This window comes from Castanea sativa, chromosome 11 (assembly GCF_040712315.1).
Source record: "Castanea sativa cultivar Marrone di Chiusa Pesio chromosome 11, ASM4071231v1".
NCBI lineage: Eukaryota > Viridiplantae > Streptophyta > Magnoliopsida > Fagales > Fagaceae > Castanea > Castanea sativa.
This window is the reverse complement of record NC_134023.1, coordinates 61,602,529-61,618,207: the sequence shown is the minus strand read 5'-3', so window position 1 is coordinate 61,618,207 and position 15,679 is coordinate 61,602,529. Positions and strand designations below refer to the sequence as shown.

The following is a 15,679-nucleotide window of genomic DNA, read 5'->3' as shown; positions in this document are numbered from 1 at the left end:
AAATGTAGTACATGTGACTGGATGAGGTTGGAATAATTTTTTGTATATGCTTGTCTTTATTGATGATGTCGCCATGCAATACTAGTCAAAATTCAGTACATGTAACTAGATAAGGTAAGAATAATGCACGTTCATGTCTTTAAATAATGTTTATTCAAGTTTTAACGTATGTGATCAGCTCATTCAGCCTATCATAAATGTTCAAATATTGAATAAATTTAGAACCCTATATAAATGAGAAGTATATAGGAAGTATAAACAAGATTTGACATGATGAGTTTAAGGTTCCATTTCTATTTCTTGATTTTGTATGCAAGCATTATTATCCCAACTAAATGTTTTGGTAACATCTGCCTGCCAAAAGATCATGTTGCCTTATTCATTTTCGGGGATTCAATAGTTGATGTTGGAAACAATAACTATATCAATACAACTACTTATCTCCAGTCAAATTTTTGGCCTTATGGGGAAAGCTTCTTCAAGTACCCCACTGGAAGAGCTTCCAATGGCCGCCTCATTCCAGATTTCATTGGTAAGGTATAGTTATGTGTTGTTTTCTCTTCGATTGGCCTGAGCTGTTGCTTAATTGACAATTGAAGCATTAGTGCAGCTGAGCAAGCAAACTTGCCGCTAATTCCACCATATCTACATCCGGGTTTTAATCGGTACACTGATGGGGTTAACTTTGCATCAATAGGAGCTGGTGTTCTTGCTGAAACTCGTCAAGGTTTGGTATGCATTTTATTTGATTATGTAGGGTTAATTAAAAATGAATGTTAATTAGGATTTCCATAAATAGAGTGCAATTAGGCTCAAATTTTTGCCTCATTCGATAGAATTTCTATAACTATACTCTTTTATTAAAATCATTGTATCTAATTTAGGGTTGCTGTGAAGTTAATCATTGTATAGAATCTATAGATTATGTTCTTGTGACATTAATTTGTATATTTCTACTTTGTTCTCGTGGTTGAGTGCTTCCCTTTTGTTCTCTTCCCCCCTCATTATCAGGTGATAGACCTATACACTCAACTCGATTATTTCAAGAACATCGAGACTCTGTTAAAGCAAAAACTAGGTGAAGAAGAAGCCAAGACGTTGCTGGTCAAAGCTGTTTACTTAATATGCATTGGAAGCAACGATTACATTGTCCCCTTCACCACAAACCCCAGCATTCTTCAATCCTACTCTCAAGAAAAATATGTAAATATGGTGATTGGAAACTTGACAACTGTGATCAAAGTAATAACAATTAGTGTTTTATATATACAATATTTAAAACAAATTTTTGTTAGATTACTCCTGTGTTCATTTTTAATTTGGCTATAACTATACTTTGATTTATCAGGAAATATATAAGAAAGGAGGAAGAAAATATGTGTTCTTAGGCTTGCCGCCTTGGGGTTGTATCCCGTATATAAAAGCACAAATACCAGGAAACAAAGGTACATGCATGGAGGAACTTACAACACTAGTAAAACTACACAATATGGCACTTTCTAAAGTCCTTCCGAAGCTAGAGAGCCAGCTCAAAGGATTCAAATACTCAATGGCCGATTTCTACTCTTTTCTAATTGAAAGAATGCATAGCCCATCAAAATATGGTATGTCACATTGTCCCAACTTTCATTGTATATATATAATGTGTTTTATTATTGTTGTACTTTGTATTTTAGTTCTATCAAAGATTATTAGCACCTATGTTTTAATTATGTTGGGACTTGGGAAGGTTTTACGGAAGGGAAGATTGCATGTTGCGGAACAGGTCCATACAAGGGAATTCCGAGCTGTGGAGGAAGAAAAACAGTCAAAGAGTACGAATTATGTGAGAAGATTAGTGACTATGTATTCTTTGACTCTGGTCATCCTACTGAAAAGGCCTACCAGCAATTTGCAGAGCTACTTTGGAGTGGTACTCCCAATATCACGGGTCCATACAATCTCAAAACATTGTTTGAACGCTGATATATTTAGATTTAATTAATTGTGGAATAAAAATGTGCATAATTATTGAGCTTATTTATAGATTAATTTTATAAATTAATATTTTAATAATTCAAATCGTTTTATTATACTCTCAACATTTAGCATCTCTTAGTCTATATATCCTTGATATCCTTATTCAAATCTCTCGGTCATTTTGACTAGCATATAGTTTAAAACTGAGAGGAATAGAAACCTAAAATAACTATATCCATTGTTTCGTACCCAACAAATTAAAAAGATTCCCTGAAATGAAAGGTGGCTCCACTGGTAGATATTTTATCAAAAGGATGTGAATTATGCATGGACCATCGATCATTGGTTCACACATCTTTCAAGATCGTACCCCATTGCTCACATGCATGTACCTTTTTCATGCTTATCAATTTCAAGAAGATATGCACTTTTCTTTTTGCTAAAAGAATGAGAAGATAGATTTGAATTTGACTCTCATACTTTCTGTTTTTTTTTTGCTATAGTTCTAAAATTAAATTATTTTAATAATTGTATAGCTACATCACATCTACTTAATTTTTTGTTTTTTGTTTTTTATATTCTTGCATTCCTTTTCCATGATGGGGACCCTTTGGAAAAAGAGATGTCACCCCCTTCATATATGCTTAGAATTTTCTCTGTAGAAAATGGGCTTAGACTTTATAGGAAGTCGACCTTGAATTTTTGGTATTGTGTGATATAATATAGTATATATTAGTGATACAATAGCGATTTTTTTTTTTTTTTTTGTTGAGAAAGCAATAGCCACTTATTCCAAAGCAATCTGTTAATTAATGATAAATTTCTTAATTTTACTATTATTTTAGCACTAATCTCACATGTGATCCAATCCATGTTTGTTTCAACGTTTGAAGCACAAAAGTTGCGTTTTCAAAAAAGTCAGCCTAAAGATAGTGTTTGGTTAGTATAAAACGCAACTTAAAGTTGCGTTTTATATTTATGAAGAGAACACGCATTTGATATTTGGAGCTCTGATGGTCCATTTTGTTAAAAGTTCGTGGGCGTTTAATAGATCCGTTGGTGGTGAGTTGGCAATTACCAAATTGCCCTTCAATAAATCAGAATAGATCAAGCAGTAACTGTCCACCCATTGATTCACAGTAACCCATCACTACCCTTTGTGCTCACAGTAACCCATCACCCACACCTCCAAAATCAATGAGAATAGTACAATATTTTCTTATAATATTTAAGAGAAAAGAGAATCATAGAGTAGAATCACAAAGTAGAATCACATAGGAAGAAGAGCAAAAAAAAAAGAAAAAAAAAAGCTCTGCGGAATGAAACTGGAATGTTCTAGAGGAAGATTAGGCACAGTAGAATCACGCAGCAAAGATCAAGCACAGTAGAACTTGCAGACTAAGTGGTAAGAGAAAAGAGAAAAAGGAAGAAGAAGAAAAGAAAAAAAAGAAAAAAAGAAAAAAAAGAGCTCTACGAAATGAAAATAGAGAAAGGAAGAAGAAAAAAAAAAAGAAAAAAGAAAAAAGAAAAGAAACAGCTCTGCGGAATGAAAAACAAAAAAAAAAAAAAAAAAGGGGGAAGAAAGAAAGAGCTCTACCAAATGAAGGTTCTGGAGGAAGTGGTAGGAAAAAGGGGAAAGAAGGACAAAAAATAGAAAAGAGAAGGGTACGTGTAAAAAAAAAAAAAAAGAAGGGTACGTGTGTGGAGGAGAAAAAAAAAAGAGGGAAAGAAAAAGGAAAAAAAAAAAAAAAAAAAGGAAATGCTATCACAATATTTTCACAATAAATTTTCAGTGGTAAGTTATTATTAGCTAATATTGGTGAGAAAAAATAATTTTTTTAGAAAGAGAATTTTTTTTTTTAATAGTACGTTCAAATTAAAATCAGTATCAATTTTTATCACAATATTTTCACAATAAATCTTAAGTGGTATGTTATTATTAGCTAATATTGATGAGAAAAAAAATATTTTAATAGTATGTTTAAATTAAAATCAATATCAATTTTTATCACAATATTTTCATAATACTTTCACAATAAATTTTAACGAGTAGTGTAAGCGGACAATTGCACCTGGCCCCAAGAACAGTTACGGGCTCAGGCCCAATGAGCCTTAAACAATATGAGTTTGTAGAGTGTGGGCTTGAAACCCAGGTTAGAAGTGTCTAAGGATTAAATGACAAGCCAAAGATTACAAACACTTGAAAACAACAAGGAATATTGTAAATCAACCTGCTCGGACGTAAGCCGAGAGCTGTTCTTATACTCTCTCTTTCTCTTTTTTCTTTTTCTTTTTGATTACAAAGAAGGGACCCCCCATTCCTGTTCTAGGTTTCTTCTTAAATACTCCTCTTTTTGATACTTTGTACACGTGTTGCCCCAACTCCCCCTTAGCCTAGATATTTCTTTTCTCAGTGCCTTTGAATAGTAACCAGAAGTTTCCCTTCCACTGTTCAGGTGTCACTTCCCCATTAATGCGGCCAGGGTGGTAGGTGCAGGGTCTTTAATGCGGAGGTGGCAGCCTTTATCTTTGGTATTTCTCTAACATCGGTGCTTCTAGGACATTCAAGGGTTTACCCCCTTTAACCATTGGTCTTGACTGTGTCATTCCCTAACCTTTACCATGAAGTCCCGAGTTCTCCGGTGTCCGTCCGAAGGGAAATTTACCCTCGGCTGGATCCTCGGATCCTAGGCGCATGGGCCGACCCGTAGTACTAACAAGTTCTAAACCCAAGAGCAGGTCGGCCTTCCTTAGCATGGCCCAAAGGCCCACATCCCCATCAGGGTCTTTTTACTCCCCACAATAGCCCCTCAAAACTCTAATTTTCAACGTCCGAGGAGAAAAATAAGGTTTTGATCTGACGAGAACCTACTTCATACACTTTGTGAGTGATTGCACGTGTGGAAATCGTTTCGCGTCCCAGAAGATACCACTTGGCGGTTTTATTTTTAAAAACGCGCGCATTTATTGCTGTAAGCTACACTTTGTCCCCCACGTTCAACGGCGAGATGGGTATCCAACGGTTCTCATTACTCCACGAAAATTTGGGCGGGACGAATATAATTTCGAGGCCGCTTTTCCTCACATCGTGACGCTTCGGGAACCTGCGCCCTCATTTAATTCCCCAGGGGCTAATCCCATCAAAACATCAGCAGTCATACTTTACCTGCAGAAAACCGTGGAAATTTGCACACCTTCAACTTTGTAAGTTCTTGCTCTCTCTATTCTTAACCTTTTCTCCTCGGACATAGTCCTCGGCTGTCCTCGTAGATATTCACCCCTTTAAAGTTTAGCCTTTCGTTCTTTTCTGATGGGTAGGTTTAAGTGTCTAGTTGATACCGCCGCTGGAATGGAAGGCTTCAGAGCCAAGTATAACATTCCCGGCGATGTAGGTTTAAAATATTGCCCGGCAGAAGCCGTGGCCGGTTCTAGAAAAGAGGGAGAGGTTATCATCCCAATGATAGCCTTTATAGAGGGTGGGATGACCCTCCCAATGAAAGCTGTAACTAGGGAGTACCTTCGCAACCACCGGTTGTGTCCCGATCAGTGCCTCCCAAACGTTTTTAGAGTTTTGGATAGCGTCGATGCTTTAAACGAGCAAATGGGTCTAAACCTCACCTGGCACAATGTCGTCTTTTTGTACGAGTCCCATAAACTCTCCAACGTAGGTTACTATATTAAATCCCGCTCCAGCGTCGTTAGGCTAATCTCCTGTCTGCCCAAATCCAACAAAGGTATGAAGGATGACTACCTGATCGTCTCTGGGAATTGGCACGACGGCCTCCACTGCCCAGTTGAGTGGGGAAATCTAGGTGCGACACCTTAGGATTAACCTCCCCATCTCACAACTTCCTTTAATACTCACAAACATGCACACTAACATGTATTTACATTTGTTTAACTTTATCACTGGCTGTGTGAATCTGACCATGTTGTTCACTTTCGCGTCTTTCTTTGCAGATAAGCAACACGTGCGTCCACGCTTGAGCCACTGCAGCGTTGCCGATCTAAACCGAGTGCTTCACTCCGAGGTGTTTGTCAGCGAGGACTTACAACTTAGAGCTGCTCATCTGATTCTGGGGTACAATCCTATCTCTTCGGACTTCTAGGAGATAGAAAATGCCATAATCGTGGGTGACCGAAGACGAAGGAGAATAAACGTAGCCCGGCCCCACTTTTTGGACGACCACGATCTCCCTGACGCCCCTCACACCGTTTTGTACAACCAGCCCATAGCGGCAATTCCCCTTGCCGTGCACTCTCAGGCAACTGTTGTTCCGGAAGAGCAGGTGTCTTCTTCACATACACTAGACGAAGAGATAGATCAATTCCAACTTGAAGACACCGAAAGACCTCGAGGGAATCAGTTCGTCGTACTTTCTGACGAGGAGGAAGAAGCCACCGAGGCCTCTGGAATTGCAGGGTTTGTAGTTGCCCAACCAGAAGACGAATCCGAGGAGAACATGGATAGGATGCAGGATCTCCTAACCAAGAGAGGTGCGAAGGTCGCCGGGAAAAAGACGGGGGCGTCCCAAGTTCTTCCAACCTTGCCACCTCCCCCTCCTCCAGCCGAGCCAAAACTTCCAGCCGAGGATCCCAAAAAGAAAAGAAAGGGGGAGGCCGAGGGGACGATAAGCAAGGACCCCAAGAAACCACGACAACAACCCCCACCAGTTCAGCAGCAGAAGCTGGACAAAGGCAAGGGTAGGGCCCGCTCAGTTGAAAGCGGGGAGATCAGGGACGAGGCCGAAGTGCGCCGAGCATCGGTCACCTAGTCTCCTGACTTAAGATTGGATGATGCACCCATCTCCTGCCAATCCAGTATAAGGGCGGTTCAACAAGGCCATGCCCACCACTTGGCGGAAGTGTTGGAGCACCCTCTTCTGCTACCCAAGGACATGGAAACCTTGGAAAAAATGAGCCAGCCACAACTATTCCTCTCTTTAAAATGAGACCTAGCGCTGGTAAGTTTCCCCATTTTTAGGAAGATTCCACTTTTAACAATATTCATAAGTTTTTTACTATTCCTGATTCCATCATACTTTCTTACAGGCCATTCAGGAGGTCTTTGTAGCCGAGAAGTTCATAGAAGACACTCGGAAGAAGGCCAGAACTGAGCAGGAGATTAGGATGGAGACTGAGAAGTCCTTGGGCACAGCCCTTGCTGAGAACGAGAAGCTTATCTCGGAGGTGGCTGATCTAAAGAGAGAAAAGAATGGGGCCGAGGTGAATCTGAAGACCATGAAAACCCAGATAGAAGGGCAGCGCAAGCTCCTTCGCGAAAAAGATGATGAGCTCTCCCGAGCCCAAAGGGAACGCTCGGATTTGGAAAAGGAACTTGCGCTGATGAAGGAAGAAGCCAGCTCATTCCAACGCTCTTTACAGGCTGCCAAGCAGACGAGCTACGAGGAAGGAGTAGCAACTACCGAGGAGCAGCTGACAGAGGCCTTCGCGGCTTTGTGCCGGGAGTACTATCAGAAAGTCTGGGGGGAAGCCCTAAACGTAGCTGGAGTTCCTCTATCCTCGGATCTGAGGAAGTCCGAGAACGTTTGGCTTCCCTTGGAGATACAGGAGATTGAAGAGGCTCCTGCTGCTACTCCTACCCCTGAGTCAACTCTCCCTGCTCTGCCTCCAATGGTCCCACAGCTAATTCCAGATCCTACAGAACCTTCAGGTTCCAACAAAGAGAAGGAAGGAGGCGGGGATGCAGAGAAGGACTTGAGCCAGAAAGTGGAACCCAACGTCCTCCCAACGAAGACAGCAGACAAAGAAAAGCAAGTCCTGACTCCCTTTGAGCTGGAGTTGAGAAAGACCGAGGCCACCAGTACCTCTCAGCAAGACCCCCCTCCAAAAGCTTAGGACCTAGCTTTAGGACTTTTCTTTTTCTACATCTGGATTAAATATGTAATGTACATTTAAGTGATTAATAAAGAACTATTTCGTTTGATCCTGATTTATGTCGCATCCATTTTACTTTATTCTTGTTATATTGGTCATAAAGATTGCCATTAGTACATGGTCAAAAAGGGGCAGAGCAAACAAATCTAACTTCAAGTTTTGCACAATCATAACCTCCAAGCAGTCATTCGCGTGTTATTAAAAACTTAATAAAAAGTGAAATGGCTAATATGTTTAAACAATACCTTGGTTAAAAAAGAGAGACCTCATATAACGATTAAAACCTTATAATGTGTAGCATTGTTTTTAGCAGGATGTAAGATCCGAGGACCACTTCTTCCTCACATAAATTTGCTTAATACTTTCAAAGAAATAAAACTTAAGATCCGAGTTATTGAACGGTAAGGCACTAACTCCCAGACACAATAAGAACTTTAATTTTGATCAAGTTTATAGTCCGAGGACAAGACTTAACTAATTTTCCATTTGATTCTTTAGACCATTAACTTCAAATGTTAATTTTCCCAGAGTAAGAGGTCCGAGGACCTGGCATAACTAAGGTTCTGTTTAACAAATGACAAGACATCAATTTTCACAAGGTTTGTGGTCCGAGGACTACACTTAACCAAGTTTCTGTTTGATTCTTAAGAACAGTAGCTTCAAATGTTAATTTCCCCAAAGTAGGAGGTCTGAGGACCCGGCATAACTAAGGTTCTGTTTAACAAATAAAAAGATATCAATTTCCACAAGGTTTGTGGTCCGAGGACGACACTTGACCAAGTTTCTGTTTGATTCTTAAAAGTAGTAACTTCAAATGTTAATTTCCCCAAAGTAGGAGGTCTGAGGACCCGGCATAACTAAGGTTCTGTTTAACAAATGAAAAGATATCAATTTCCACAAGGTTTGTGGTCCGAGGACGACACTTGACCAAGTTTCTGTTTGATTCTTAAAAGTAGTAACTTCAAATGTTAATTTTCCCAAAGTAGGAGGTCTGAGGACCCGGCATAACTAAGGTTCTGTTTAACAAATGACAAGACATCAATTTTCACAAGGTTTGTGGTCCGAGGACGACACTTAACCAAGTTTCTGTTTGATTCTTAAAAGTAGTAACTTCAAATGTTAATTTTCCCAAAGTAGGAGGTCTGAGGACCCGGCATAACTAAGGTTCTGTTTAACAAATGAAAAGATATCAATTTCCACAAGGTTTGTGGTCCGAGGACGACACTTGACCAAGTTTCTGTTTGATTCTTAAAAGTAGTAACTTCAAATGTTAATTTTCCCAAAGTAGGAGGTCTGAGGACCCGGCATAACTAAAGTTCTGTTTAACAAATGAAAAGATATCAATTTCCACAAGGTTTGTGGTCCGAGGACGACACTTGACCAAGTTTCTGTTTGATTCTTAAAAGTAGTAACTTCAAATGTTAATTTTCCCAAAGTAGGAGGTCTGAGGACCCGGCATAACTAAGGTTCTGTTTAACAAATGAAAAGATATCAATTTCCACAAGGTTTGTGGTCCGAGGACGACACTTGACCAAGTTTCTGTTTGATTCTTAAAAGTAGTAACTTCAAATGTTAATTTTCCCAAAGTAGGAGGTCTGAGGACCCGGCATAACTAAGGTTCTGTTTAACAAATGAAAAGATATCAATTTCCACAAGGTTTGTGGTCCGAGGACGACACTTGACCAAGTTTTTGTTTGATTCTTAAAACTAGTAACTTCAAATGTTAATTTTACCAAAGTAGGAGGTCTGAGGACCCGGCATAACTAAGGTTCTGTTTAACAAATGAAAAGATATCAATTTACACAAGGTTTGTGGTCCGAGGACGATACTTAACCAAGTTTCTGTTTGATTCTTAAGAACAGTAGCCTCAAATGTTAATTTCCCCAAAGTAGGAGGTCTGAGGACCCGGCATAACTAAGGTTCTGTTTAACAAATGAAAAGATATCAATTTCCACAAGGTTTGTGGTCCGAGGACGACACTTAACCAAGTTTCTGTTTGATTCTTAAAAGTAGTAACTTCATGCGTTAGAGGTACTCATAACTTTGAAATGTTAACTGACAAAAGCACATTTTATTAATAATAATACCTTCTAAGATTATTTACATTCCATGGGTGTGGTACAATCCTTTCATCTAGGTCGGCTAGCCGATATGACCCTATGCCTGCTACTGAAACAATGCGATAGGGGCCTTCCCAGTTGGGTCCTAGTTTACCCCAAGCTGGGTTCTTAGAGGTGCCCACAACTTTTCTTAGCACAAGATCACCAGGTGCAAGTGGCCTTAGCTTCACGTGGGCATCATATCCTCGTTTTAGCTTCTGTTGATAATAAGCCATTTGGACCATAGCTGCCTCACGTCGTTCCTCGAGTAAGTCAAGATCTTTCTCCAGGAGTCTACTGTTATTCTCCGGGCTAAAGGAGCTCGTCTTTAGGGTGGGAAAACCAAATTCCAGAGGTATCACCGCCTCGGCTCCATAAGTCATAGAGAATGGCGTTTCTCCCGTGGACCTGCGCGGTGTGGTCCGATACGTCCATAGAACATGAGGGAGCTCTTCTACCCATTTGCCCTTCGCATCGTCCAAACTTTTCTTAAGCCCACTGACTATGACCTTGTTAACGGCCTCGGCTTGCCCATTTCCCTAAGGATACGCTGGGGTGGAGTATCTGTTTATGATACCCATGTCACCACAATATTGCCTAAAAGCCTTGCTGTCAAATTGAACGCCATTGTCGGAGATAAGTGTGTGTGGCATACCAAATCTAGTGACAATATTTTTCCAAACAAACTTCTTGGAATCAATATCTCTGATATTTGCTAAGGGCTCGGCCTCAACCCATTTGGTGAAATAGTTTGTTCCCACAAGGAGCCATCTTTTATTTCCTGCTGCTCTCGGAAATGGTCCCACTATGTCCAATCCCCATTGCGCAAAAGGCCAAGAACTGGAGAGAGGGTTAAGAACCCCACCAGGTTGATGAATATTAGGGGCGAACCTCTGGCACTGATCACATTTCTTGGCATAGTCTTGAGCCTCCCTTTGCATATTGGGCCACCAATAACCCTGAGTCAGAGCTCTGTGGGCTAAGGATCTTCCCCCAGTGTGGCTGCCACAAATCCCTGCATGCAACTCTTCTAGAATCCCTTTCTTTGAATTATGGTGTACACACAACAAGTACGGTCCTGAAAAGGATCGTTTGTACAGTTTCTGGTCCTCGGACAACCAGAAACGTGGCGCCTTTCGGCGTATCTTATCTGCTTCAGATTTGTCCTCAGGAAGGACATCATTCCTAAGAAAAGATATGACCGGGTCGATCCAACTAGGTCCATGCCTTATTACATGGATGCGAGGCGCGTTGGCAATGACAAGAGTGGGCTCCAGCAAATCCTCCACAAGGATAATCCTAGGCAAGTCCTGAGCCGAGGACGTTGCTAACGTAGCCAAGGAATCGGCATGAGTGTTCCCACTCCTAGGGATGTGAGCTAAGACAAAGGAGTCAAACTCTGCTTGCTGACGCTTAACCTGGGCCAAATATTCTTGCATTCTTGGGTCTCTAGCCTCCATGGTCCCCCTGACCTGGCCGACAACTAACTGAGAGTCCGAGAACACATGGACTTCTTTTCCACCCATCTTACGTACCATCTGCATGCCTACCAAGACTGCTTCATATTCAGCCTCATTGTTAGTAGCCGAGAACGCCAATCTCAAAGATTTTTCGAAGACAATTCCCTCAGGGGACGTTAGAACAAGTCCAACACCAGATCCTCTCTGATTAGCCGCCCCATCCACATACACTTTCCAAATCGGAGGCATGGCAGCTGTAATCACACCAACTGATTTTTCATCCATGTGTGCTTCTTTTAGAGTTTCTTCTAGCAATGGTTCGGTAAACTCTGCCACCAAGTCAGCGAGGACCTGGCCCTTCACCGAGGTACGAGGTTTGTATTTAACATCAAAAGCTCCTAATATGGTTCCCCACTTTGCTACCCTACCAGTGTAGTCGGCGCTGCGTAACGCTGCGTAACACTGCCTTGAGAGGCAATTGGGTTAAAACAACCACAGTATGAGACTGGAAATAATGAGGAAGTTTCCGCGTGGCATGAACTATGGCCAGAAGCGCTTTCTCCAAGAGCAAGTAGCGCACCTCGGCTTCACTCAAAGACTTACTAACATAGTAGACCGGTCTTTGCATCCCACTTTCATTCCTGATAAGGACCAGGCTGACCGCATGTACGGCCACTGCCAGATAAGTAAACAAGACCTCGTCCGCCTCGGGGCGAGACAAAATGGGTGGCCGAGAAAGATATTGTTTAAGCTGCTAGAAAGCTAACACACAGTCCTCGGTCCATTGAAACCCTTTCCACTTATTCAACAATTGGAAGAAGGGACGGCATAGGTCAGTTGACCGAGAGATAAACCTATTCAACGCGGCAATCATCCCAGTCAATTTCTGGATTTCCTTTGGGTTGCGAGGAGGCTGCAAGTCCTGAATAGCCTTCACCTGTGTTGGGTTTACCTCTATGCCTCTATGAGTGATCATGTACCCCAAAAACTTTCCAGACCCAACGCCGAAAGAACATTTTGAGGCATTAAGGCGCAGCTTGTACTTTCTTAACACCTGAAAGGTGTCAGCTAGGTCTTTCACGTGTGAAGGTATCGTTTTGCTCTTTACCACCATATCGTCTACATACACCTCAATAGTCTTCCCCAACTGCTGTTCGAACATCCTGGTCATCATTCTTTGGTAAGTAGCCCCAGCATTTTTCAAACCAAATGGCATGACTTTATAATGATAATTCCCCATCGGAGTAATGAAGACAGTCTTCTCTTGGTCCTCCAATGCCAAGGGAATCTGGTGGTAACCTTGGAAAGCGTCGAAAAAACTCATCCGAGGATGTCCGACAGTGGCATCCACCAGTTGGTCAATACGCGGCATTGGGAACGAATCTTTGGGACAGGCCTTGTTCAGATCAGTAAAGTCCACACATACCCTCCACGTTCCATTCTTCTTTTTAACAACAACTGTATGGGCCAACCACTCGGGGTAGAAAACTTCTTTGATAGCCCCAGCCCTCTTGAGTTTAAGCACCTCTTCCTTCACAGCCTCGGAATGTTCTCTGGAAGAGCGCCGAGGTGGCTGCCTTCTCGGAACAATTGCTGGGTTGACATTTAAATGATGATAAATGAAGCTCGGATCGACACCTGGAGCTTCGTAAGGATCCCACGCAAAAACATCAATATTGTCCTTCAGAATTTCTAACAATTCAATCTTCTCTTGGTGTGGCAAAAGTATGCCGACCTGGAAGAACCTCTCTGGATTATCAGCTACTGGAAACTTCTCTAACTCCTCGCAGTGTGTCTCCTCTCCTGTCACCATCCCATATGGACCAGGAGTTGTTAACTGCTATAAGTCTTTGGTGATAAAAGCCGAAAACTTGGCTTCTGTTTGGTGCACTACTGCAGCCGATATGCACTGCCTGGCTACCGATTGGCTGCCGAGGATTTCCTCAACACATTCCCCCGAGGGGAATTTAACTTTAACATGTAAGGTAGAGGAGACGACCCCAAGCGCGTGCAGCCAAGGCCTGACGAGGATGGCTGTATATAGAGAGTACGCGTCAACCACAATGAAGTCCACCTCAACCGTTTCTGAGTCGGATTGAACAGGCAAACGGATCTGTCCTTTCAGCGCAACGGCTCTCCCCTCAAAGCTTATAAGCGACGAATCATAAGGAGTAAGATCTTCCAACTTCAACCTTAACTCCTTAAATAGATCAGGGTACATGATATCTGCACCGCTGCCTTGATTTATCATCACCCTTCTCACATCATAGTTCCCTATCCTGAGGGTGACCACAAGAGCATCGTCATGGGGCTGGATAGTCCCTACCTTATCCTCCTCGGAGAAACCTAAGACGGGCAAAGTGCCCTTCAACCTCTTCCGCCTGCTACCCACATCCTCGGCCTGAGGATGTGAAACCGCCATCACCCTAGTGGGACTTGAGCCGGTCCTACCAAGTGCAGCGAAGATAACATTGATTGTTCCCAATGCCGGCCGGGACGAATTGTTCCTCTGATTGTTTGAACCTGACTGGCTGCCCTGACCAGTAGGTTGACACAAGTGCTGCTTCAGTTTTCCTTCACTGACAAGCTGCTCCAGATGGTTCCAAAGGGTCCGACAGTTCTCGGTAGTGTGGCCTACATCCTGATGGTACTGGCAAAAGAGGTTCTGATTCCTCTTCGCAGGGTCCCCTGACATCTTACCAGGCCATTTAAAGAAGGGTTCTTTACGAACTTTCTCCAGCAGCTGATGTACTGGTTCCCGGAATACAGTGTTCACGGCCTGAGGTGCTGCAGAGGCGGACTGTCCGACGTAATCTCTCTTCGGCCTGTTATTGTTGTATCTGTCCGACTTGAAATCCCTTCTCTCCTGCGGGATAACCTTCTCCTTTCCCTTTCCTTGCTGTTGGTCTTCCTCCACTCTCTTATACTCGTCAATACGGTCCATGAGGCGACATACACTGCGAACAGGCTTTTTAGTCAAAGACTTTCTCAGGTCGTGATCAGTAGGAAGGCCTACCTTAAAGGTATTAAGCGCCACCTCATCAAAGTCGCCATCTATTTCATTAAAAATCTCCCAGTAACGGTCGGAGTATGCTTTCAACGTCTCCCCTTCCCTCATGGTCATGGATAACAGCGAGTCCAATGGCCAAGGTACTCTGCTACACGTAATGAACCGCGAAGCGAATGCTCTAGTAAGCTCCCCAAACGAACTTATAGACCCCGACTTAAGGCCGTTGAACCACCTCATAACAACAGGTCCCAGGCTAGAGGGGAAAACTTTACACATTAGGGTCTCGTTGTGAGAGTGCACTGCCATCCTCTGGTTAAAGTGACTCACATGCTCCACCGGATCAGTCCGGCCATTATAGATGGTGAAAGTGGGCTGGGTAAACCTTCTGGGAAGCCTTCCTTTCTCAATCCTCCATGTAAATGGAGATTTGGAGAGTTGGTGCAACGCCCTACTCATAGCATCGTTGCCTAAGCCCCTAGAATGAGGCTTCTTACGTCTGCGAGTTGGCTGGTGGTCCTCCTCACCGGAGGATGTTGCACTGGTGGGAGAGCGCGACCTTGAGCCGTAGCCACCTCCCCTATCCTCCTCCGAGGAAGAATTAGACGAGGACGGTGAAAACCTACGCTTAGCACGGCGTAACCTTCTCTTCAAACGATTGATTTCCTTCTGCATGGATTTAGAACCCTCATCGTGGGTGGCGCTACCCCCTCATGAATATGGCTAGCGCCTGGGTATTTTGTATGGACACTTCCCTCACGATCCCTTCGATGTTCAAGACGTTCGAAATGATCTTCCGGCTGTGATCCCTGTGACTCTGCATGGTGAGTACCTAAGCCTACCATAGTATCCCTACCTCTTCTAGACTAGATTTCCCACAGACGGCGCCAATTGTAAGGGGACAATTGCACTTGGCCCCAAGAACAGTTACGGGCTCAGGCCCAATGAGCCTTAAACAATATGAGTTTGTAGAGTGTGGGCTTGAAACCCAGGTTAGAAGTGTCTAAGGATTAAATGACAAGCCAAAGATTACAAACACTTGAAAACAACAAGGAATATTGTAAATCAACCTGCTCGGACGTAAGCCGAGAGCTGTTCTTATATTCTCTCTTTCTCTTTTTTCTTTTTCTTTTTGATTACAAAGAAGGGACCCCCCATTCCTGTTCTAGGTTTCTTCTTAAATACTCCTCTTTTTGATACTTTGTACACGTGTTGCCCCAACTCCCCCTTAGCCTAGATATTTCTTTTCTCAGTGC

At 42.6% G+C, this 15,679-nt stretch overlaps 1 protein-coding gene across 1 annotated transcript; it reads left to right on the top strand.

Annotated features, from left to right (window-relative positions):
* The first annotated feature begins 229 nt into the window (after positions 1-229).
* Positions 230-2,327, top strand: LOC142617326 (GDSL esterase/lipase 2-like). The gene is made up of 5 exons (XM_075790118.1): positions 230-532; positions 611-732; positions 1,012-1,242; positions 1,349-1,604; positions 1,730-2,327. The coding sequence occupies exons 1-5, from the start codon at positions 271-273 to the stop codon at positions 1,963-1,965; spliced, it is 1,107 nt and encodes a 368-aa protein (XP_075646233.1). The 5' UTR covers positions 230-270; the 3' UTR covers positions 1,966-2,327.
* Positions 2,328-15,679: the final 13,352 nt, after the last annotated feature.

What these genes read in the sequence shown, in the direction of transcription:
- LOC142617326 (XM_075790118.1), top strand. Translation starts at nt 271, where the DNA reads ATGATGAGTTTAAGGTTCCATTTCTATTTCTTGATTTTGTATGCAAGC. An exon ending in CCTCATTCCAGATTTCATTG is followed by an intron (nt 533 to 610) that starts GTAAGGTATAGT and finishes GCATTAGTGCAG; the next exon opens with CTGAGCAAGCAAACTTGCCG. An exon ending in ACTTGACAACTGTGATCAAA is followed by an intron (nt 1,243 to 1,348) that starts GTAATAACAATT and finishes TTGATTTATCAG; the next exon opens with GAAATATATAAGAAAGGAGG.